Here is a 21,806-nt window from a genome sequence, read left to right on the forward strand (position 1 = left end):
AATTACAGTTCTTCTGTAATGACGTAAAGCTGTGAATGTTTGAAATCCCCATAGGATCAGCACCAGAGGAAAAAATATGTGTAGTGGAACAAAAATAAGAATAAAGCAAAATCTGTGGAGCCTGAAATTTTCTCCCTGGTAGCTTATCACTCTTGGGTGTAGTTCTGTGTACAATTTTGACATCTTTGGTATCTGAAGCAAAGACAGCTGCTGGGGAGATGGTAAAACAAGAACTCAGTTCCTGAAGGCCACAAACTTCCTGTAAGCATTGAGATAGGACTGTCATCAGCCTGATGCCACCTGGGAGGGGTTTTCTGTTTGATGCCTTTCATGTTCTGCAGAGATGAGTAGTCATGAAGGTGGTACTTTAAGCACCCTGCCAGCAAGCAGCATCTCCTCAGTCTCCAGCTCCAGCTGGGGGAGGGGTCGCAATTTCGGCTTATTTATTGCTTTTCCTCAGGAGAGCTATAAGGGCATACTGCCAGCAGGAGCACTGGGCTGCCATGGGGGATAGGGGATGTTTTGGGCAAGCGGCACCTCCACATCACCAAGTGCTCGGCCGCCACATTTCTTAAGGGCAAGAGAGCCTCCTACTCGGCGGCGGCCATTTTCCATAAGGGCAAGGGCGTCGCGTTCAGGCGCCGTTTGCAACACCATGGCAACGGCGGCCATGTTAGGCGAGGGCAAGCGGCAGCCAGCGAAGCGTCCATAACAAGTGAGGGCGAAATGGCCGCCGGAAGGGGCGGCCGCCTCTAAGGGAGGTGCTGAACACCGCTGCTTCATCCGCGTTTAGGATTGGCCCGTGCGCGTATTTGGTTTCCGGAGGGCCTGAGGAAAGGCGGTAGGAGTCGGTGGGCTGTTTTAGGGTGGGTGAGGGTGGCCGGGCTGCTCAGCGGCTGGACTAGGTCAGGCTGCGCCGGGCGAAGTGCGTGAGGGTGGGCGGGCGGCTCTGCGCGGCAGTGACCGTGGCGACGGGGACGGTTCCCGTGGGGCAGCGAGCGGTGCGCCGTGGGGTGGGCGGCTGTAGGCCTGTGGATGTCCGGAGGTAGCAGGGGAGCCGTGCGTGTTGTGGGAGGGAGTTGTTGAGAGAGAGAAAACAGTTAAATTGGAGTTTTCTTTGGTTATTTGGGGTAATTCTTTTTGTTTAGTGTTTATATTTCGAGGCAGGTTACAGGAACGGAGGACTATTGTGGTATTTCGTTAACTCATTTAGGAAGGAGTTGCTGTTCTGTATTGGGTGAAAGGCGTTGCCATGCTAAAATGCTTGTTGAAAAAAGGTTTGGCCAAGCTGTCAGTGTTATCTATCAGTGTTATTACCTGTATCTTAAAAATGCAATAGCCTTATTATTTTCAGTAGATCTCAAACATGTAACAACTGTTTGGTTCAGCCTGTAACCCATAGTTCTGTAAATGCCGCTCTGGATCAAAACGGAACAGTATTAACTTTATTTGTATACTCTGCATTTCATTGCTTTCTGGACTTCGTGTAGCTTAGAGGTGGTAATCTGAGTTTTAAACTGGCACAGTACTTTTGAATATGGGACAAGAATGCTGCTTAGGTATAATGAAGGTATATTTTGTTTTCCAGCACTAGCTGCAGTGTTTGTTTTGGGAACCCTCCAAGGAAACGTTAATTGGTTTAGCAAATTAATATGTGAGGAAAATTCAAGAGAATGTAAGAAAAAATACTTTGGTAGTGAAAGTTTTTGTTAGTCACTGGAACAGATTGCTCAAGGAGATTATGGAGTTCCTGGAGATAGCAGAAATCTGGCTAAGGAAGGCCATTGGCCCTGCTCCTGCCGAATCTGATTTATTTGAGAGCACTGAATGGGTCGTCAGCAGAACTCCTTTCTAGCCTCAATTCTGTAACTAGTAGTGTAGAACTTTTGAAATTCCATTAATTTGGTCATAAGTATGCTTCTAATGTGTCTATATCTCTGATAAAACACAGAACTGTTCTGCAAAACTTTATTAGGAACTGCTGTTCAGCTCACTATATATATATATATAGCTATATGTTCACTATATATATATAGCTATATGTTCACTATATATATATAGCTATATGTTCACTACATATATATAGCTATATGTTCACTACATATATATAGCTATATGTTCACTATATATATATATAGCTATATGTTCACTATATATATATATAGCTATATGTTCACTATATATATATAGCTATATGTTCACTATATATATATATAGCTATATGTTCACTATATATATATATAGCTATATGTTCACTATATATATAGAGAGCATATATGTTCACTATATATATATAGAGCATATATGTTCACTATATATATATAGAGCATATATATATATATTGTTTTGTAAAATCTCTGAGAGCTCATCTTCAAGGAATTGCTTCCCTTGGCTTTAACTGACTTTGAATGTTGGTACAATAAGAGCAACTTGATTGGTGTGTCCATTTCAACATCACAGATTGTTGGTTCTCATGGAGGGTAACATCCATGAGTTGCTGTTCACAGTGCGAAACCCAGTGGCGTCTTTTAAGACTTAACTCTTGACCAATGTTTTCCAAAGCCACCAAAGTTATTCTGTACTGTGTTGTGTATCTTATTACCATAATGAATTGGCTGTGATTAGGTTGGTGTCGTTGTTTTCTTTTAATGGTGTTCTTCAGTGACCAGGCAGAACTTGGAGAAGTGGGGAGCCTGTATGTGTCAGCCACCATGTCTGGAGTTGGCAATAAACGGGCAGCTGGAGAGCCTGGCCCTTCTGCACCTCCAGAGAAAAAGGCAGGAGTTGAAGACTTGGGGACCACAGTAGAGACCATTAAGCTTGGTGGCGTTTCTTCAACGGTATGTCTTTTTTGCTTACTGCCTCTCAAGCTCTTGGTTTTTCTTATATGGGAACCAAATTGTCTTTCTTCCTTGATCAGCCTAGTGAACTGGTTTGTGAGGAATGTGCCACTGAACTTGTGCTTCTGCACAGGAGGAGTTGGACATTCGGACCCTGCAGACCAAGAACCGGAAACTAGCAGAGATGCTTGACCAGCGGCAAGCCATTGAGGATGAGCTGCGGGAACACATTGAGAAGCTGGAGCGTCGGCAGGCCACTGATGATGCCTCTCTGCTGATTATCAACCGTTACTGGAATCAAGTTAGTAATATGCGAGGGCTGCTCTGGAAGTAATGCCTCCTATTTCATTCTGTTGGCTCACAATGTTAGAGGCAGATGCTCGTGGTATGGCAGTAAAATTTGATATTCTGTTTTGTTGCTGCGTGACAGATGGCAGCAGAGGGGCAGTCTGGCAGAATGGCATCTGACATGGAAGTGCTTATGAGGCAAGTGTGTCCATAGCAGCTATGAAACAATGAGAGACCTCCACTGGGATAGCATATGGCATGCGGACTGTAGTTTGTTGCTGGTGAAGATGCATAGCTAACAGTGATGACTGTGTTGAAAAATAGAGTTGCGTAGCTGAGTATTTGCTCTATCAAATAATGCCACTGTGCTCTTTTTATCTGTTGCAGTTTCAGTGGAAGTAAATAGGAGGCATTGCTTTTGGAGGGACGTGTGTGTTTTATGAATGCTGTTCTCCTTGCGCCTTCTGTTCACCTACACATTCATCCTTTGTCTTGTCTTTCTTTGTTACTCAGTTTGATGAAAATATCCGCATCATCCTTAAACGTTTTGACCTGGACCAAGGCCTTGGAGACCTCCTGTCTGAAAGAAAAGCACTTGTTGTACCAGAACCTGAACCAGACTCAGACAGTAATCAGGAACGAAAAGATGAAAGGGAAAGAGGTGAGGCACATGGCTGGGGACAGTGGAAATGACAGATGAATTTCAGCTGTGGATGCTACTGGCTTGTTTTTCTAAAAGCCGTCACAGGCTTTCTGATTATGAAGAATAACGTTATTTTTCTGCCAGAGCATGTTTACTTTTTGCACTTCTTTCTGTTCCCAGGTGAAGGGTTGGAGCCAGCTTTTTCCTTCCTAGCAACCTTAGCCAGCAGCACTAGTGAGGAGATAGAATCTCAGCTGCAAGAGCGTGTGGAGTCCTCCCGGCGTGCTGTTGCCCAGATCGTGACAATGTATGACAAACTGCAGGAGAAAGTGGATGTGCTGTCACACAAGCTGAATAGTGGAGGTAGGACCAAAGTGGTGGATCCCTGGCTGATGCTCAAGGATTCCTGTCTAATTTCATCTTAGACTTGATCTTGCATTCTAAGAATTAAGAATGACAAGGCTTTAAGCTCATTTAGTTTCCAAAATAAATTTGCTTACCTCTTTTAATGCCTAATTATCAAAACCTTCAGTGAAGGCTTTGTATGAGAAGAACGTGATAACTGCCTTTGAATATGAATGCTGAGAGTTCTGCCCACAGCATGGGGCTGAGGAGAGGTTTGTTTCTGCCTGTAGTGTGCTTCCTCACCTGAGAGTCTACAGATTAAACCTTATCAGGCTTACCAGTAAGGAAATGAAACAATATCACAAACTGATGCTGGATTTCTGACTTGCAGTTCACTAAAAGGCGTAGAGTAACAGTCTTCTCAGTGTTCTGTGGGCTTTAAGCCCACTGGGAAGCATCTAATATCACTGTGTATCCAGTGTGACTGTTAATTTTGAACGCAAGACAGTTTTGCAGAAGAAACATAAATTATGAGAGTCCAAAAATTGATGTAGTAGTTTTATGCTCAGGTTAACCTCTGAAAAAAAAAAAAAAAAAAAAAAAAAAAACTGTTGGCTTCAGGGCAGAATTCTAATCTTTTCTGAGGGAAAACTTAGGAAGAATTACCAACTCTTTGTTTTTTTCCTATGTCCAGAGAGTTCCATGATTTGATAAAAGAGCTTTGAGAAGCAGCACTGATGTGGTAAAGTACTACCATGCTGAGCTGGCAGTCTCAGACTGTTGCTGTAATGCCAGTGCTGTCGTGTGATCCTGTACTCACACAACACTGTACTCAGTTGCAATTTGTCATCTGGTGTGTTGAAATAGGTTTGCACGTAAGTTTGACCTGCAATAGGATTTTGGTGTAATAGAAGAGTGTTTTCTGTGTTGCTGATACTGACGTGATTGGAATGATCTCTGGCATTAAGAGATGGTTACAAATGGGAATGAATGGTATGTTAAATGGCAAAGCCTTTTGCTTGGTAAGTGCAAGATATTACTCCAAGGAGAGCCGTAATAAGAAGCAGTTAACAACAGAATCTCCTTTTAACTTTTCTCTTTTTCTTTTTACTGTTTAAGAATAGAACCTCCCTTCTTTATTTGCTTCTTTTTCTTTCGGTTGTTTCAGATATTTCGCTGATGGAAGAAGCAGTCTTGGAACTTAATTCCTACCTTTCACATGAGAATGGACGTCTACAGGAACTGGCTGATCTTCTTCAAGAGAAGCACCGAATAATGTCTCAGGAGGTATAAAAAGAAGAGAGAAAAAAATCTGTTTTGGAGACTGTACTTGATTATTTTCCATTTAGAATAATCTGTTTGCAAAGCAGATTGTTGTCTTACAGAAAGGCAGCAGGAAGAAGAATGGAAATTCAGATTCTGAACAAAGGTTAAGGAAAGAATGGTTGTATGTAGATTTTTTTCTGTGTAATTTGGATGGATTAGACTATTGTCCTATAATGAAGGACAGAATATAATGATTAATGAGTTACATGGATATGACTTTTAGAAGCAAATGAAGCAGAGAAGGTGGTAAGATGATGGCTAATCTGTCTGTGATGCTTGCTGTTCTGTCATTTCACCTCTTTTTTTTTTTTTTCCTGGGTTGTGTGTGAAAGTTTTACAGCCCTAATTGTAGGGTGAATACAGTCTTTAAGGAATTCAGGAATTAAGGAATGCTTTACGAGGCATCCATAATCATTTGAGGTAATGCTGGTGTGGCTCAGTGTTTGTCTGAAGGCACTTAAGTGGTTTATAGAGCAGGATTTAAAAGATTAAAAACAAAAACAAAAAACCAAAAAAACCCTAACACCTTTGAATAAGGTGAGGTGGCTGCCGTTGCACTCTGCCTGATATTCCCAACTTCTTTCTTATTTTGGGTTTGGGTTTAAAAGGACTCAAAGGTCACCCAGTTCTACGCCTTTCTGATGTGTGCAGGGTGGCCACACATGAGATAGGATAGTAGAGGAAGTTCCGCACAAATGTGCGCAAGAACTTCTTTACAGTGAGGTGACGGAGCACTGGCACAGGCTGCCCAGGGAGGTGGTGGAGTCTCCTTCTCTGGAGATGTTCCAGACCTGCCTGGATGCCTACCTGTGCGACCTGCTGTAGGGAACCTGCTTTGGCAGGGGGGTTGGACTCGATGATCCCTGGAGGTCCCTTCCAACCCCTACAATTCTGTGATTCTGTGAGATCAGGCTGCCCAGGGCTTTGAACACTTCCATGGATGGGGTGTCCACAAATTCTCTGGGGAGCCTCCCAGAGATCTCCTCCAATAATTATTTAAACAGCTGAAAACTCACTTTTCTGAACTTCAGGGTGCTGGCTTTTCTTTTTTGTCAGACCCATATTCCTTGAGATCATGAACTTCAATCTTAAGCCCTTTAATAATCTCTTCTGTGTTGATGAGCACCAGGTCCAGTAATACTTCTCTTCTTGTTGGTCTGCCCAATGCATGGACCAGGAAGTTTTTTTCAGTACACTCAAGCAGTCTGCTGAGTTGTTTGCAGCCCATCAAGTTGCCAGCAACTGTGGGTAGATAACTGGATAGTTGAAATCCCCAGTCAGGATGAGAACCTGTGAGCATGCTGCTTCTTGTAGCTGAAGCAGTAAGGCCTTGTCAGCAGTGTCTTCATCAGGTGGTTTGTAATAGATGCTGACCACCAGGTGTCCTTTGTTGGAGTGGTCCCTAATGTCAGCCCACAAGCTCTCAACCTGTTTATGACTGTTTCTCAGAGCCATCGCTTTGCAGTCTGTCCACTTCTTAACACAGAGGGCGACTCCCCCACACCTTCCCTGCTTGTAAAAAGCTTGCAGCTCTTAATTGTTGTACTCTAGTTGTGCAATTTGTCCTTCTGCATTTGCATGACAGCAGTTAGGCCAAACGTTTCTGATTGCACCATGGCTTCTATCTGCTTATTTCCCATGCAGCATGCATTGGTGTAGAGACATTTCAGCTGTGCTGACAGACTTGTTTTCTTCTTCAGAGAATAATCTTGGAATAAGTTATCTGAATAGGAAAAGACAACCACAAAGTGTGCAAAGAGTGTGAATGCAGTGTATCATGAATATGAAGAAAAAAAAAATCTTAGCACTCTGAAAAATTGTTGGTTCTATCTAATATTGTGACCAAAATATTCTTGACTGCAGTTCTCCAAGTTGCAAGAGAAAGTGGAGACAGCGGAGTCTCGAGTGTCTGTTCTGGAGACTATGATTGATGACCTTCAGTGGAATATTGACAAGATCCGTAAGAGAGAGCAGCGACTTAACCGGCACTTGGCAGATGTTCTTGAACGGGTGAGCGCCACCCAGAGAAATGGGTTTAGTTTTGAGTGATGTGTTTCCTAGCGTATTTCATTGTGAGAAGTTAGAATCTCTAGTATACAGTCTGTGACTCTGAATGTGCTGCTGTATATTCTTTATACATTTATGCATTTAATCAAGCATTTATTAAATTTGTTGCAGGTGAATTCCAAAGGTTACAAGGTGTACGGAGCAGGAAGCAGTCTCTATGGGGGCACAATCACCATTAATGCCCGTAAGGTAAAGTCAGGACCTCAGTTTTGTTCATGGGAAAGAATATATTCAAAGAGAGCTTGCGTGTAGGATCTTGGTTTGTTATAGAATTAAAAACTTCCTTTACTACAAATCTCCTGGGGGGACCTTGGCAAACCATTGTGTTTCCTTATAAGTTTCCTGGTATAAAAAGGCCTGGGGGAAGTAGGGTCTGTCCTATTCAGTAGCATTATCTAGTCCTTACTGTAAAAATGATCATTCGATTAGTACTGTACATGAATAGTGGAACTTAAAAGTGATTTATCCCTTGCAGTTTGAGGAGATGAATGCAGAGCTGGAAGAGAATAAAGAGCTTGCTGGGAACCGCCTCAACGAGTTAGAGGAACTGCGTCATGATCTTCAGGAAGTAACAACACAGAATGAAAAACTCAAGGTGAGATGTCTGTACCTGTCTGAAGAAGAAGACGTTTCTGTAGCCTGTTCCTATCTGTCATGCTGTGTTGTATCTTTGGGAATCCTTATTAATATTCTTCTATTCTGTACTTGCTCTTTGTATCCTGAGCCATATAAAAAGTGTGGCTAGCTGGCTGAGAGAGATTGTTCTGTGCTTCACTCTTGTGACACCCTGCTTGGAATACTGCATCCAGCTTTGGGGTTCTGAGCCCCTTAAAGACAAGAAGCTTTTAGGCTGGGTCTAGAGGAGAGGCATGAAAATGACCAGATTGCTTTCCTCTGAGGAAATGCTGAGAGTAGGAATTGTTCAGAGCTAGAGAAGAGAAAGCTTTCGGAGTACTTTATTGCAAACCTCTCAATATTCAACGGAGCTTATTGAAAAATGAAGAATTTTTTTTTATTTTTTATTTTTTTTTACCCGAGCCTGTATTGACAGGACAAGGGGTAATGCTTATACGCCAACTATCCTCTTAGTTTAGAAATGTGACTTTTTTTATTTTTTTTCTTAAAGGCTGAAGCAAGTTGTACAGTGAAACTGTTAGTGCCCCATTTCTGAAAACATTCAAGGTCTGGTTGTACTAGGCTGTGGGGAACCTGATTTAGTGGGTGGCAGGAGGTTAGAAGTGTTTGGGCTTGAAACTCCCAGTCCAAGCCATTCTCTGTTTTATGTCCCTGTCCATGCTGGGCACATTGAACTAAGTACTCTTTAAAGATTCTTGCCAAGTCAAACGGTGTGTTTTATAGTTGGGCTGTGTACTCAAAATAAGTGTGTTTGTGCGACTTAAGCTTGCAATTCAGTGCATTGGTGACATCGTGTGGTCATCAGTGGGAATTGTACTAATTTTTTATTTCCTGTTCTCAGTTGTGTTCCATTCCTTTAGAATGTTTTAATGGTACCTGGTTATTTAGTTCCCCTCTTTCACCTTCCCGCCCCATCTGAGTTGAACCAGGGAACTTGAATAGAAGATTCTAGATTCTGGAAAGGATAGATTAACTTAAACCTTTTATTTGTGGTTTATTTATGGATAGAGAGGAAACAACATACAAATTTCTTATATCTTAGTGGCAGTAACACTAAAATTTGTGATAAATTTGTAGATAAAATTTAGATTATCTTAGCTTAGCCTGATAGTGGGAACATCTGAGCTGATATCTAAGTTTCAGAGATGAGACACCAGAGATTGACTTGAGGCACTAGTAAATACTGTTTATCCATGTGAGCTTGTTTTGAGAGGAGCTCCATTTGGCATACAGCTTTCTTTTTATTAGTGTTGAGCATGTTGTGTTTGTATGTATCTATATATTTGTTTCAAGTCACATCTATTTCCTGAGTTTTTTTGTAGTAAAATTCAAATTCTGTACTTTCTCTCATTTGCTTTCTGCTAATGTGTTTCTCACTGGCACTTAGTTTTTCTAATTTACAGTTGTATTTTTCTGTGTTTCTGTCTTAGTTCATTTATATCTTTGTGATTTTGCAATAAATCATTTGAAAATATTTATTGTGCTTCCCAAATTCATATATTTGAGGTAAATTATTGCAAAACCTGAAAATGAAAAAAAACCTTACTGTGTGACTCTGTAAGAGAAACAGCTTTGTATATATCAGCAGAGAGAAAGCACAGACTGTTTTAGTCGATAACTTAAGCATCACTTGCATCCATTTCTCAGCAATGCTATTAAAGTTCTACACTGTTTTCTTTCTTGTTTTTAAGATACTTGTTCTGTTCCCACTGAAAAGTTGCTTCTGGCAGCTTTAACTCAAGGAGATGATTTTACTTTCTGTGACGTCTTGTATCCTGACCAGGTTGAGCTGCGACGAGCAGTGGAAGAAGCTGTGAAGGAGACTCCAGAATATCGCTGTATGCAGTCTCAGTTTTCTGTTCTGTATAATGAGAGTCTGCAACTGAAGGCACATCTTGATGAGGCCCGCACTCTACTTCATGGCACTCGTACCACACACCAGCGCCAGGTGGAACTAATTGAGGTAGTACTTCTGCTCCATTAAACTAGAGAACACTGTCACCCATTGAGTGTTGCTGTTGATCTGAGTGGCCCCAGGTATGCTCAAAAAATGGCTTCCTGGCAGTAATTCATCAGTTCTTGTACCTTTGCTGATGAAGTGAGAGAGACTTCCAGGTCACAGCACCAAGTTCTGTTTCCTTCTTACTCCTCAGAGGGATGAGGTCAGCCTTCACAAGAAACTACGCACAGAAGTAATTCAGTTAGAGGACACCCTGGCACAAGTCCGCAAAGAGTATGAGATGTTGAGGATTGAGTTTGAACAGACGCTTGCTGCCAATGAACAAGCAGGTATGGAGTTCTTCTGCTATAGTTTTTTGTTTGTTTATTTTTAAAAAATCAGCCCCATTAGAGCTTGCATTGCAGCAAAATACTTGGCATGATTTTATTTTTTTCTGTTATTCTTAAATACTTGTCCTGACAAGTTTCAGAAGCACGTTATCTGACTTCCTTTTAGGTGCTGCAAAATGTTTCATTTTCATAGAATTGTTGAGTCATGGAATGGTTTGAATTGGAAGGGTAAAATCATCTAGTTCCCACCCTCCTGCTGCAGACAGGGATACCTCCCAGTAGACAGGTTGCTCACAGCCCCAGCCACTCTGGCCTTCAAAACCTCCAGGAAGAGGGCATCCACAACCACCCTGGGCTGTCTGTTCCAGTGTCTCACCACCGTCACAGTAAAGAATTTCTTCTTAACATCAAGTCTGAATCTGTGTTGTTCTAGTTTAAAGTCATTTCTCCTCATTCTCTGCCTATGTGCCCTTATAAAATATCCCCCCCCCAACTTCAGGTACTGAAGGCCCCCTTCAGGTATTGGAAGTCAGCTATAAGCTCCCCAGCTCTCAGCCTGCCCTTGCAGAGAAGAAAAAGGAAAGGAAGAGTAAAAGCAAGAGAACGTACAGATCAAGACTATTAGTGTAGGCAAACCCTAACCCTTGTTTGATAAGCAAGAAGTGGAACAGAAATAAAAATGTGATGCAAAGTAGTCACTCACCCATTTTTCCCCCCCCCCCACCCCTCCTCACTGATGGCAAGTCAGTTCACAAGCTTGAGATGGCTAGCGTTTTTAAATCCCCCTTCTTTTTCAGTTTTTATTGACGACATTGCATAGCATAGAGTATCTCTGGTCAGTTTGGATCATCTGCTTTGATTGTCTCTTCCCAACTTCTTTTGTACCCTTACATTGCTTACTGGGGGCACAGAGTGAGAAACAGGAAAGACCTTGACAGCATGCGAACATTATTTGACAGTAGCCACTACATTTGTGTGTCGCCATCACTGTTTTGGTTCCTAAATCTGAAACAACGCTGTATGAGCTGCTATGGAGAAAATTAGCTCTATCACAGCCAGATCAAATTAAAAAGACGCGTTTTTGCTTTAAGGAATGCTGGGGGGGAAAAAGTAAAGGGGAAACTAAGGCTGGAAATCTCCAGAGACTTATCATAGCTGACATGACTTTTCTGTGAATGTGTTGTGATGGTATGTTGTGCACTGGAATGATTATAGTCCTATTTCTGTCTCTTGTCATTCCCTCACCATTGAAGTCTATAGAAATGAGTGAAAGTGTGTTTTGTTACATTTGTGTTTCTGTTTTTCTAGGCCCAATTAATCGGGAGATGCGTCATCTCATCAGCAGCCTCCAGAATCATAACCACCAGCTGAAGGGAGAGGTATTGAGGTACAAACGCAAACTGAGGGAGGCCCAGTCTGACTTGAGCAAGGTATCCAATTAGAAAATGCTAGTAAAGAGCAGAAAATACTTAGTGAAAATGTGGATGTTGTTAGTCCTTCCTTACCTGTACTATCGGCTTTTCTGTTATGATGTGCAAGATGCAGCGTAATTTATGATGGAGTTCCATGCCCTCCTCCTTTCCACTTGTACCTTTATAGAGCTCTGTGAACCTTGTTAGCAGCGTCGGAGGAAATATGCAAACGAAGCTGGGGAAGACTAGTGTAGTCAGATAACTGTCATACAGGTTTTTGGCTGATCACCTAATATTTCAATCTCTGTCTTCTCTGTTGCTGTTCTGTGACAGATCCGCTCTCGCAGTGGTAGCGCTCTTCTGCAATCCCAATCCAGCACTGAAGACACAAAGGAGGAGCCTCCAGAGATCAAACAGGAGCCTGATGACCCTTCTGCCCAAGCATCTGCTCCCAAAGCTGCTTCTGAAGAAGCTAGTGAAGTTAAGGCCAGGCGAGATGAAGAGGAACGGGAGCGAGAAAGACGGGAGAGGGAGAGGGAACGAGAAAAGGAAAAAGAGAAAGAGAGGGAGAGAGAGAAAGAGAAAGAGAAAGAAAAAGAGCGAGAGCGAGAAAAACAGAAACAGAAGGAATCTGAGAAGGAGAGAGAGTCCAAAGAGAAGGAGAAAGGGAAGCATGAAGATGGCAGAAAGAAGGAGGCTGAAGTGATCAAGCAGTTGAAGGCTGAGCTCAAGTAAGAGTTGCTGTTTCTCCCTTTCTTGTGTGAGTTATGCCCTAACTCAGGTGTTTATATGAGATCACTTGCAGCTCTTAGGTAATTTGTTCCTGAAATTAGAAGTTTCTAACACCTTCTGTCTGATTATGTTTTGCAAAGCATAGTAACATTTCACTCAGAATACCATGAAGCTTTAAAACCAAACCAGGTACTTCATACTACGTGTCAAGTTGCTGTCACTACAATTGTGTAAAATTCTACAGCAGGATGTTACTAATGAAGGGCACAGTGGTCTCTCCTTCTTAGATCAGTACCAAAGCAGAGACGGATAGCTATTGCTTACTTTTAGGCTGCATGCTTCCTTCACCCTCTGTGTTCCGTTGGCTTTTCAACGTGTGTGTACCTGAATCTCTTCTTTGCAGCTTTTGACTTGCACTTAGTAGAGTGAAATGAGCCATGGAAGAAGACACTACTGGGCTGCAGTGTGGAATACAGAGAAAATATTGCTGAATATATGATAATGTAGCTTTTCTGCTTTGTTCTCACAGTCCTCTATCTCTGTGTCTACAGGAAGGCCCAGGAGAGCCAGAAGGAGATGAAGCTGTTGTTAGATATGTACCGTTCTGCCCCCAAAGAGCAGAGAGACAAAGTGCAGCTCATGGCAGCTGAGAAGAAGGCTAAAGCAGAGGTAAAGCTTGTTTCTGTTGCCATTTTTTCCTCAATCACATTCTCCTTAAAATTTCTTTTCAAATACTCTGTATCTGAACTGTGGTGCCTTTGTTGTCAAAAGAGGTTATTTCTCTTCTCACATTTGTCACTTACAACAGAGGCTCAATTGGTTTGGAGTTGAGAAGAAATGTTGATATGTCCTCTTGAAGGACAGTGTTTTAATCGTTGGTGTTAAAGGAGGTTGGTTGTTCAAAGCTGTTTTTAGCTTTCCATTTCTATTATATGTAGATTAGCCTTAGATCATTAAAAATTTAGAAAGACCTGAAGATAGAGTTAGGTGTGCTATTAGGAAAATGTAGAGTGTGGTCTCAGATCTTTTAGTGGATGTGGCAGGGAACATCATCCCACATATTTTAAATGGGTCTTGGACAGTGATTTGGAAATGAAATTTTGGAGTGTTCCATATGAGTGAAGCTGCAAAGAGCACTGACAAAAGTTAGTGTGATGTTAAGAGGTGTTGTGAGTATGGTTTCCTCCTCCAACCACTCTGCTTCAGGACTTTCTTCTGCCTAGCCACTGGAGCCCGGGCTGGGACATAAGGTCTCAGCTTAGGCTGAGAGATGTGGCTGCTGCTTTCCTGAGTGCAGGACAGTAGTAATGGTAAGCACATGTGTCAGGGACTTGCACAGAGAATACAAGACACAGACATTGGCAGTCAAGCAGATTGCCATGGACAAGCTGCTGCCTTCAGCGATGCCCACTTACTGGGCTCAAAACATTAACATGAATAGACATGCCCCTGTATCTTCTTCACATGGTAGGGGTAAAAATCCACTGTGGAAGGTACACACATACTTGTGAAACTGGACAGAGCTGTGTGTATGCGTATTTTAGCAGATCCCTCCAGTACTTGCACAGCCCTTCTGTCAGTCTGGCACTTCTGCCTGCATCCCAGACCTCTTTACCCAATTCACAAACTGTCTTACCAAAAGTTGGCACTTAGTCCTTGCAGCACACATACGTGAGGCTTGGATAGTGTGATCACAGTTAAGAAAGATACATGGAGGTACTGTAAGAAGATAAGCCAGACTGCAACGGTCAGCCTGATGACTGTGCTGACCAGCCTGATTTCATGCACAGCCAAGTCCTTTCTGTCTACACCCCTTTGTTAATCTTGCTCCCCTTCCTAATGCTCAGTGGTGTTCAGAATTCTGATTCCTATAGTCTTCTTAGCTCAGTCCCCCAATGGTCCAGTCTTTTCCTTTGCAAAGCCCAACTTAGTCTTCCTAGAAGTAGCACCGCTAGTTTTTTGAAAGCCTAACAATTAGTGTGACGGACAAGGTTGGTTTGTTGTTATTGTATGCATGTCTGTTTTCTCACTTCAGTGCCTCTGTGTATCTTGTTTCTGGCCTCTTCCTTTTTTTTCACCTCAGTTTCCTAGTTGGCAGGGTCCCTAGTCCTTCTTAGATTAAATGCTCTCATATTCCCTCATCAATTAGCATGACTTACCATTTTTGGTTTCCTTGTTTTGTCAGTCAGGTTTGCATTTCATATGATGGCTGCTTCTTTTTTCTTTTGTTCCCCCTTTTTGCACTGAAAAAGATGCTGGACCAGATGCCTTTGAAGGAGCAGATGCTCTTCTTCCACATAGCCTTGCGTATACAATTGCTAGAAACAAGTGTCATTATTTTCATAAAGGTGTCGTTGAATTTTCCAAGGTTTTGAAATAAAGGTCTTAATCTTAGAGCCCATGTTAATGGTCTGTCTGCCAGTATTACAGTGTCATGTTGACGTGAAATAGACTTTATTTTCCCATACTTAGAAGGTGGTTTTTCTGATATTCTGAAGAACTGTGGGGAAAACAAGCACTTGAGAAAGCTCAGGCCACATTCTTGTATTTAGTGTCATTTCTGTCTTGTCTTTTCTTAAGCTGGAAGAACTAAGGCAGAGAGTGAAAGAATTGGAAGATAAGGAGAAAAAGGAGAGTAAAAAGATGGCTGATGAGGATGCCCTTCGGAAGATCCGAGCAGTAGAAGAACAGATTGAGTATTTACAGAAGAAGTTAGCCATGGCTAAACAGGTGAGTTTCTAGTAACTTCTGTCATGGCTTGTGCATTTGGGAAATAAGTGTCTTTAGTTTACTGCTAGGGAGACAGATTTTCTGTTGCCATATGTTTCAAAGATGTGTGTTACTTGTCCTTGTGTGTTGAAGGGAGAAAAATGAAATCTTAACAGCAACTATGACAAAGTTCATGGCAGAAGTGGTAGGGAAAATGCAGCTGTTTGCGAAGCATGGGTGGAAAGCACAGAAGGGAAATGGCTGGGTCAGCATCTAGAGGGGTAGGGTGATACTTGTTTTTAATAATATTTGTACATGTACAGTTCATATAATTAATACATCTGTGTGGTGCTGTGATATACCTTCTTCCACAAGAAAGGACATAATCTAATGTTAATAGGGAAGGACTGACCTGAGTACAGGCAAGGCAAGTGAGTAATTTGATGTGTTCTTTTTTAGAATTTAATTTTTTTTCACTTTTAGTACACAATTACACTGTCTTGTCACTTACTGCTTTAATGATGAAGCATCGTGAGTATAAAGGGCTTGACAGCCTTTTAATTGGAAGCTGTTGAGTTGTCAACCTAGGGCATTAATTGGCCTAGTCTGTGACAGCTGTTTAGGTAGCTGCCTGAAGTTAGTATGTGGTTTCTGCCCAGCTCTAGCAATGACTGCAGCTCATTTTTCCCACCAGATAAGTGAGCATCTGTGAGTTTCTATGAAGATGAGCCTCTCTCCTCCGGTTTATAATTCAGGCCCTAGAGACTGATGCATTTTCCTTGATCTGTGTTAGTTCTGGTTTCTCTGTAGGATATTCAGGATAATCGTAGTGGTACAGGAAACAGCTCTGCCAGAGCCAATGATTCTCTTGCAGGAGGAGGAGGCTCTGCTGTCAGAAATGGATGTCACAGGCCAAGCCTTTGAAGACATGCAGGAGCAGAACATACGGCTGATGCAGCAGCTACGGGAGAAAGATGATGCCAACTTCAAGCTGATGTCAGAACGTATCAAGTCCAACCAGATTCACAAGCTGCTGAAAGAAGAGAAGGAGGAGCTGGCAGATCAAGTTTTGACACTGAAGACACAGGTAACTTGAGAGAAGGAGAGAGGACAGCCAAATGTGGGAGGGTGAAATTATTGCAAGTTAACCCTGGTGGGTAGCTAAGACCCACACAGCTGCTTGCCTGTCTTCCCCAGTAGAACAGGGGAGAGAGGGGCAAAAGTGGGAATGTCCATGGGTTGAGAGAAAGGCAACATACTAAGTAAATCAAAAGTTGCATGTGCAAGAGAAGCACAGAATTAATTCACTACTTGATGTTAGCAGGCAAATGTGTAGCCACTTCCAGGAAAGCAGGGCTACATACTGGTCATCTGGGAAGACAAACAACGTAACTGTGAACATGTTCTCCTACTCATCCTTCTTTCCTCAGATTTCATTGCTGAGCATAACATCATACAGTATGGAATATCTGTTTGTTCAGCTTAGGGCAGTAGTTCCAGCTGTGCCACAGCTGCTTGTGTGCCCCATGTCTACACTGGTGAGAGTGAGATAGCATGAGATGCAGAAAAAGGCTTGTTGCTGTTTATTGGCCCAAAATTCAAAATACAGTGCAATGTAAGTCACTTTAAAGGAAATTACTTCTATCTCAGCTGGAATTAGAACAGAAGGAAATGTTCCTCGCATCAACTGAAGTATTCTGTATTGAACTTCAAGGCGTCTGTCTCAGTAAGAAACTGCTGTATGAGTATAAACTGTCCTGCAGGTTCATTGTTATGAAGAGCAAGTGGAAGGAGGCAGTAAAGAAGCAGTTAACCACTTTCCTGTGTTACAGTTCTTCCACATATGTGTTCTGCCATATTTGGAACCAAAGCAAAACTGCTTACTGTCTAGCAGCAATTCTGTAAGCCACCCACCAAAAGATGAATCTTTGTTGCAGGTGTTTGCTAGATTTTTAAAGCATTCGCTAGAGAGATCTGAATATGTAGATCTGTTGGGTGTGCCAGTGTGTCTGTATCCAAGAAGAAAAGGGGAAGATAAAGAGACACCATCTTTAGTGATGGGGAGGTAGGGATAGGTTTTGCATGTAGTTTTAAGAAGACCTGTAGAGCATTTGTTTCAGTCCTTCTTTGTTGTCTTTCTCCTTTTCTAAAGGTGGATGCCCAGCTGCAGGTTGTACGTAAGCTGGAAGAGAAGGAACACTTGCTACAAAGCAGTATTGGAACAGGCGAGAAAGAACTTGGGCTCCGAACACAGGCCCTGGAAATGAACAAACGCAAGGTGAATGTTTCTTTTTGGAGATGGAATTGTTGTCTTTTGGGAATCTCCGGGGTTTCACTGACATTATGGAACCTGATATTCCCTGCTTGTGAACTAGAATATCAGAAGGCTGAGGAGCAATGAAGGGTGTGCTAATTTAAGTGTCGTAGAGTGATTTTACTTTTATAAAGATAAGCAAGGTGTAGTTGTTTCTGTGGAAGTCTTGATTAGGTAGGGGAACTTAGGGAAAAAGAGGTAGCAGCCACGTGTTAACTGAGAGGAGTTAAAGCTTTCATAGGAAAGATGAGGTCAGTAAAAGAAAATGGTGATTAGGGAACATGAAAACATTTCCTAAATGTGTAAGATACTTAAATGAAGTTGATCTGTAGGCTAAAACTGAGTGTCATGATTGATCCAGCCATTGTTATCAAGGCTGTAGTAGAAATATGGGGATTACATCAAAACGGGTAAAAAGGAAAGCAGAAACGTTGTTTTGAAGAAGAGAGAGGGGAATTCAGTGCAACTATGTTCTGAGTTCTGAGGGAACTCAGCTAATAGATTTGTTAATGCAGGAACAAGAAAGTGGTAAGAGAATGGCTCTGGAAAGAAAATGACCAAAAAAAGCCAAAAAACCACCCATGCAAAAAAAAGCCTTATCTTGCAGTTTTGTCTAATTTCTCTGTAGATCTGTTTCTAGATTCAGTAGGAAAAAGTGGAAATGGAAGGCTAAAAATACTGATAGTAACAGGGAATTTGAGGGGGCATTTATATTTTCCAAGTGAGATGCATTGTTATTTAACAAAGTTGCCTCTGTTAAAGAGGAGAGTTCAAGCTAAATTATTAGAGCTTGTGGGCAGAAAGATATTTTGCTGTTTGAAGTAATGTTTAGGGAATGATTTCAGTTCTTCAGTTTGAATCTACCAAAAGCAGACTTGAAAAAAAATTCATCTCCAGTAGCTATAGAAATATTTTGTGAGCAGTCATGAATTTACAAATAGAGGGACCAGAACTTCTTTTGTGTTTGTTAATTCTATGATGGTTTACTTTTTTCAGGCTATGGATGCAGCCCAGCTTGCGGATGATCTGAAAACCCAGCTAGAATTGGCTCAGAAGAAGCTACATGATTTCCAGGATGAGATAGTGGAAAGCAGAGTAACTAGAGAGAAAGAGATGTTCAACTTCAAAAGGGCTGAGGTATACTCCCCGTGCATAATCCTTCAATATGTTCCATCTGGTGTCTGCTCTTTGTGCATCGAAGTCAGAGTAGGTTTCAACTACATTAATTTCCTCACCATTTCCTGGTTAACATTTTTTTGTCCATTTACTTGGGTTTCTGCTTGATAAAGTCTTGACTATTTCAGATCTTGGGCACTGAAAACTGACAATACAAGTAGCACCAGATGATAGGTACGGCTCTCAGGATAAAAATATAGATGCACAGTTAGTCAGGGGCTGCTTCTGTTTCTTGAAGAAGCTGTGAAAAGAAGACATTGCTCATTTATTTGGTGTCTTTGTTTTTATGCAGGAAGACATTTCTAGGTTACGCAGGAAGCTGGAAACCACTAAGAAGCCTGACATGGTTCCAAATTGTGATGAGATACTGATGGAAGAAATCAAGGATTACAAGGTGAGTAGCTGTCTACACTTCTCTCTTGAACTCTGCTTTAGTCAGAAAGCTTTGTAGTCACACTTCTGAGTATTTGACTTTTGTTATCTGAACTCTGGCACTGTAGATTTATTTTGCATTGAAAAAAGCACCCTTTCGTTAGCAGAAGTTGAAAGACCTTTATCTTTAGTCATCTTTTAACATACCTTCCACAATCCAACAGGCCCTAACTGTAATGTTTCCATCTTTCAGGCCCGCCTGACCTGCCCATGCTGTAACATGCGCAAAAAGGATGCTGTCCTAACAAAGTGTTTTCATGTCTTCTGCTTCGAGTGTGTGAAAACACGCTATGACACCCGGCAGCGTAAGTGCCCGAAGTGTAATGCTGCCTTTGGTGCCAATGATTTCCATAGGATCTACATTGGTTGATTGTTTCCTCTGGAATCTGAAACCTGCTGCTTATGCTGACCACCCAGCCTCCTTCGCTTCTCTAACTGGCACCTTTGGGGCAGTCTGCAGTGTTCTTAGGGAATGCTTTTTTTTTTGTTTTTTTTTTTTTAAAACAAAAAACAAACAAAGGTAGAGGATCTCAGTTCCTATCTTGTCCCTGTTTTGTTTTTGTCTTCAGTTTTTGTGGATTTTTTTTTTTTTTATGATTGAGAGGACATTTTCCATTTATCACTTTCACACTGTCAAGTTGGGAACATCTTACTGAAGCCTTGTGTGAATGGCATGGAAGCTCTCTGCAGCAGAATAAATGAAGTCTTTATTTGAAGAATTTGCTGTGTTTTTTGAGTTTCAAATCTGGTATTGCTGAGTGTGAGTTGCTCCCCCATTAAAAGACCAACTAAAGAATGAAGTGGTAGTATACATGTAGACTTCAGTGGAATGACTCGTAGAATTATAGAATAACTTAGGTTGGAAGGGACCTTACAGCCTATGGGCTGGTTTCCCTCTACCACACCAGGCAGCCTGCAGCCCCATCCTGGGACCTGGCCTTGATCATCTCCAGGGATGGGGCACCCACAGCTTCTCTGGGCAGCCTATTCCAGTGCTTCAGTACCCTCTGAGTGAAGAATTTCTTCTTAATATCCAGCCTAAATTTCCTGTCTTAGTTTAAAGCCATTCCTCCTTGTCCTGTCTCTATCAGACTGTGTAGAAGTTGGGTTCCTCCTGCTGAGAAGCTCCTTTCAACTATTAGAAGGGCTCAGTGTGATCTCCCTTCAGCCTTCTCCAAGCTAAACAAATCCAGCTCCCTCAGCCTTTCTTTGTAGGAGAGGAGCTCCTGCCCTCTCACTATGTTCATGGCTCCTTTGTAGACCCTTTCCAACAGCTCTGCATTCTTGTGCTGGATGCCTTGGGCAGGGGCCCCATCTGGAGTTCTGTGTCCAGGTGTAAGGTCCCCAGGCCTCCTGAGGCACACATCTTTCTATGTCAGGTCAAGTATCTGTGAAGGCTGCTGCATTAGTAAGCACGCCTCTGTCACCAAAAGCATATGCATATCTTTGCATTTGGAAAATGAGAAAGATAAGGCAATGGAAAATCTTTGAAAATAGCATCCTGTTGATGTGGACATCTTCCTCTAGGCTGAGACACGGCTCTTTGTTTCCTGAAATTAATTTGTAAGGATTACTTTGGTGCAGTTTTGCCACAAAGATTAATCTTGTAACGCAGGTGCTGTAATAAAAACTCTGGTCTGGATTGCTTTTCTGTTTGTATTAACTTTGATAGTATCTAGCTATGTTTCTGTCTTTGTCCAATTAATGGAAATGTTTTTTCCAGGCTTTAAGTTTCTAAAGTAGGGATGAATTTCTTTTCAGTCTTCAAAAAAAGTTAACTAGAACAACCTCTGTCATTTTGGCTGTACCTTAATCACCTTATTCCTGATGTAACAGTAGGACCAAAATGCTGGCTTGCTTGTGCAGCCATTCTGTCATAGCTGACAGTAATCTCGTGAAAGGACGTGGCATACGTTGTAGTCTCTGTACTACCTGTGCTGCAAAACTGTGTTTGAAGTCTGCCCCTAAGTATGAAAAGCTAAGTTATTTATTTGAAACATTCTTCCATAAGATGGAGTTTTTCCTGTAAACTTCATTTAACTTGTAAGATGAAACTCTCAGAGAGTTGCCTTGTCCAAGTGCCTTCCCTAAACCAAAAATCTGAATTGTTTTCCTATATTCACTTTAAGAAAACAAAACCAGAAGTGAAAGTAATTAATTACACAGTGCCTTGTAGTGGCAGGACTATTTCTACCCTTCTGAAAACACATAAATGACTGAAAACTTGTGAACTGTGTAAATTAACTATAAGTCCTGAAAATTCAGAAGGAATACATTGCGAGAAAAGGCTGGGAGCTCAATCTGTGGTAAGGCTTCTGTGCTGTCTCAGCCTGTGCAGGAGGAATGAAACCAAGCCTTTTTCAGTTCTGTTAAGTTGCTATCTGGATTACAGTTCGTGATTTGTGTCAGAGAAATAAGAGCATATGTTTGGAATGCTAATGCTCATGTTACATGTTTTGTGGTACAGATACTTGCTCACCGAAACAGGACTTGACTCACCAGCAAATGTTGCCTGTGTCTTTGATCAGCTTTGCAGTAACAGCGTATTTTTTCACAGTTGCAGAAAACAGCACAGCCTTTATGGGTGTCCCTAGTTC

General features: G+C 41.8%; 1 protein-coding gene across 3 annotated transcripts; it reads left to right on the forward strand.

The window, feature by feature from the left end:
- Positions 1-724: 724 nt before the first annotated feature.
- RNF20 (ring finger protein 20) lies at positions 725-19,694 on the forward strand. Of its 3 annotated transcripts, none has more exons than XM_052700868.1 (20): positions 725-841; positions 2,670-2,840; positions 2,974-3,141; positions 3,642-3,789; positions 3,952-4,134; positions 5,285-5,403; positions 7,306-7,452; positions 7,621-7,698; positions 7,985-8,104; positions 9,929-10,108; positions 10,299-10,434; positions 11,743-11,864; positions 12,180-12,577; positions 13,130-13,247; positions 15,159-15,308; positions 16,162-16,374; positions 17,440-17,565; positions 18,598-18,738; positions 19,070-19,171; positions 19,403-19,694. In XM_052700868.1, exons 2-20 carry the CDS (start codon positions 2,712-2,714, stop codon positions 19,577-19,579), a joined length of 2,955 nt encoding a protein of 984 aa, XP_052556828.1. In that variant the 5' UTR covers positions 725-841; positions 2,670-2,711; the 3' UTR covers positions 19,580-19,694. The 3 variants fall into 3 exon arrangements, with proteins under 3 accessions (XP_052556828.1, XP_052556831.1, XP_052556829.1); XM_052700871.1 differs by having other exon boundaries at positions 729-841; positions 2,674-2,840; XM_052700869.1 differs by having other exon boundaries at positions 755-841; positions 2,663-2,840.
- The last annotated feature ends 2,112 nt before the right edge of the window (positions 19,695-21,806 follow it).

Source organism: Tympanuchus pallidicinctus, unplaced genomic scaffold, assembly GCF_026119805.1.
Source record: "Tympanuchus pallidicinctus isolate F22 unplaced genomic scaffold, pur_lepc_1.0 scaffold4, whole genome shotgun sequence".
Lineage (NCBI taxonomy): Eukaryota > Metazoa > Chordata > Aves > Galliformes > Phasianidae > Tympanuchus > Tympanuchus pallidicinctus.

What these genes read in the sequence shown, in the direction of transcription:
- RNF20 (XM_052700868.1), top strand. Translation starts at nt 2,712, where the DNA reads ATGTCTGGAGTTGGCAATAAACGGGCAGCTGGAGAGCCTGGCCCTTCT. An exon ending in CACAGAATGAAAAACTCAAG is followed by an intron (nt 8,105 to 9,928) that starts GTGAGATGTCTG and finishes TATCCTGACCAG; the next exon opens with GTTGAGCTGCGACGAGCAGT. An exon ending in AGTTAGCCATGGCTAAACAG is followed by an intron (nt 15,309 to 16,161) that starts GTGAGTTTCTAG and finishes ATTCTCTTGCAG; the next exon opens with GAGGAGGAGGCTCTGCTGTC.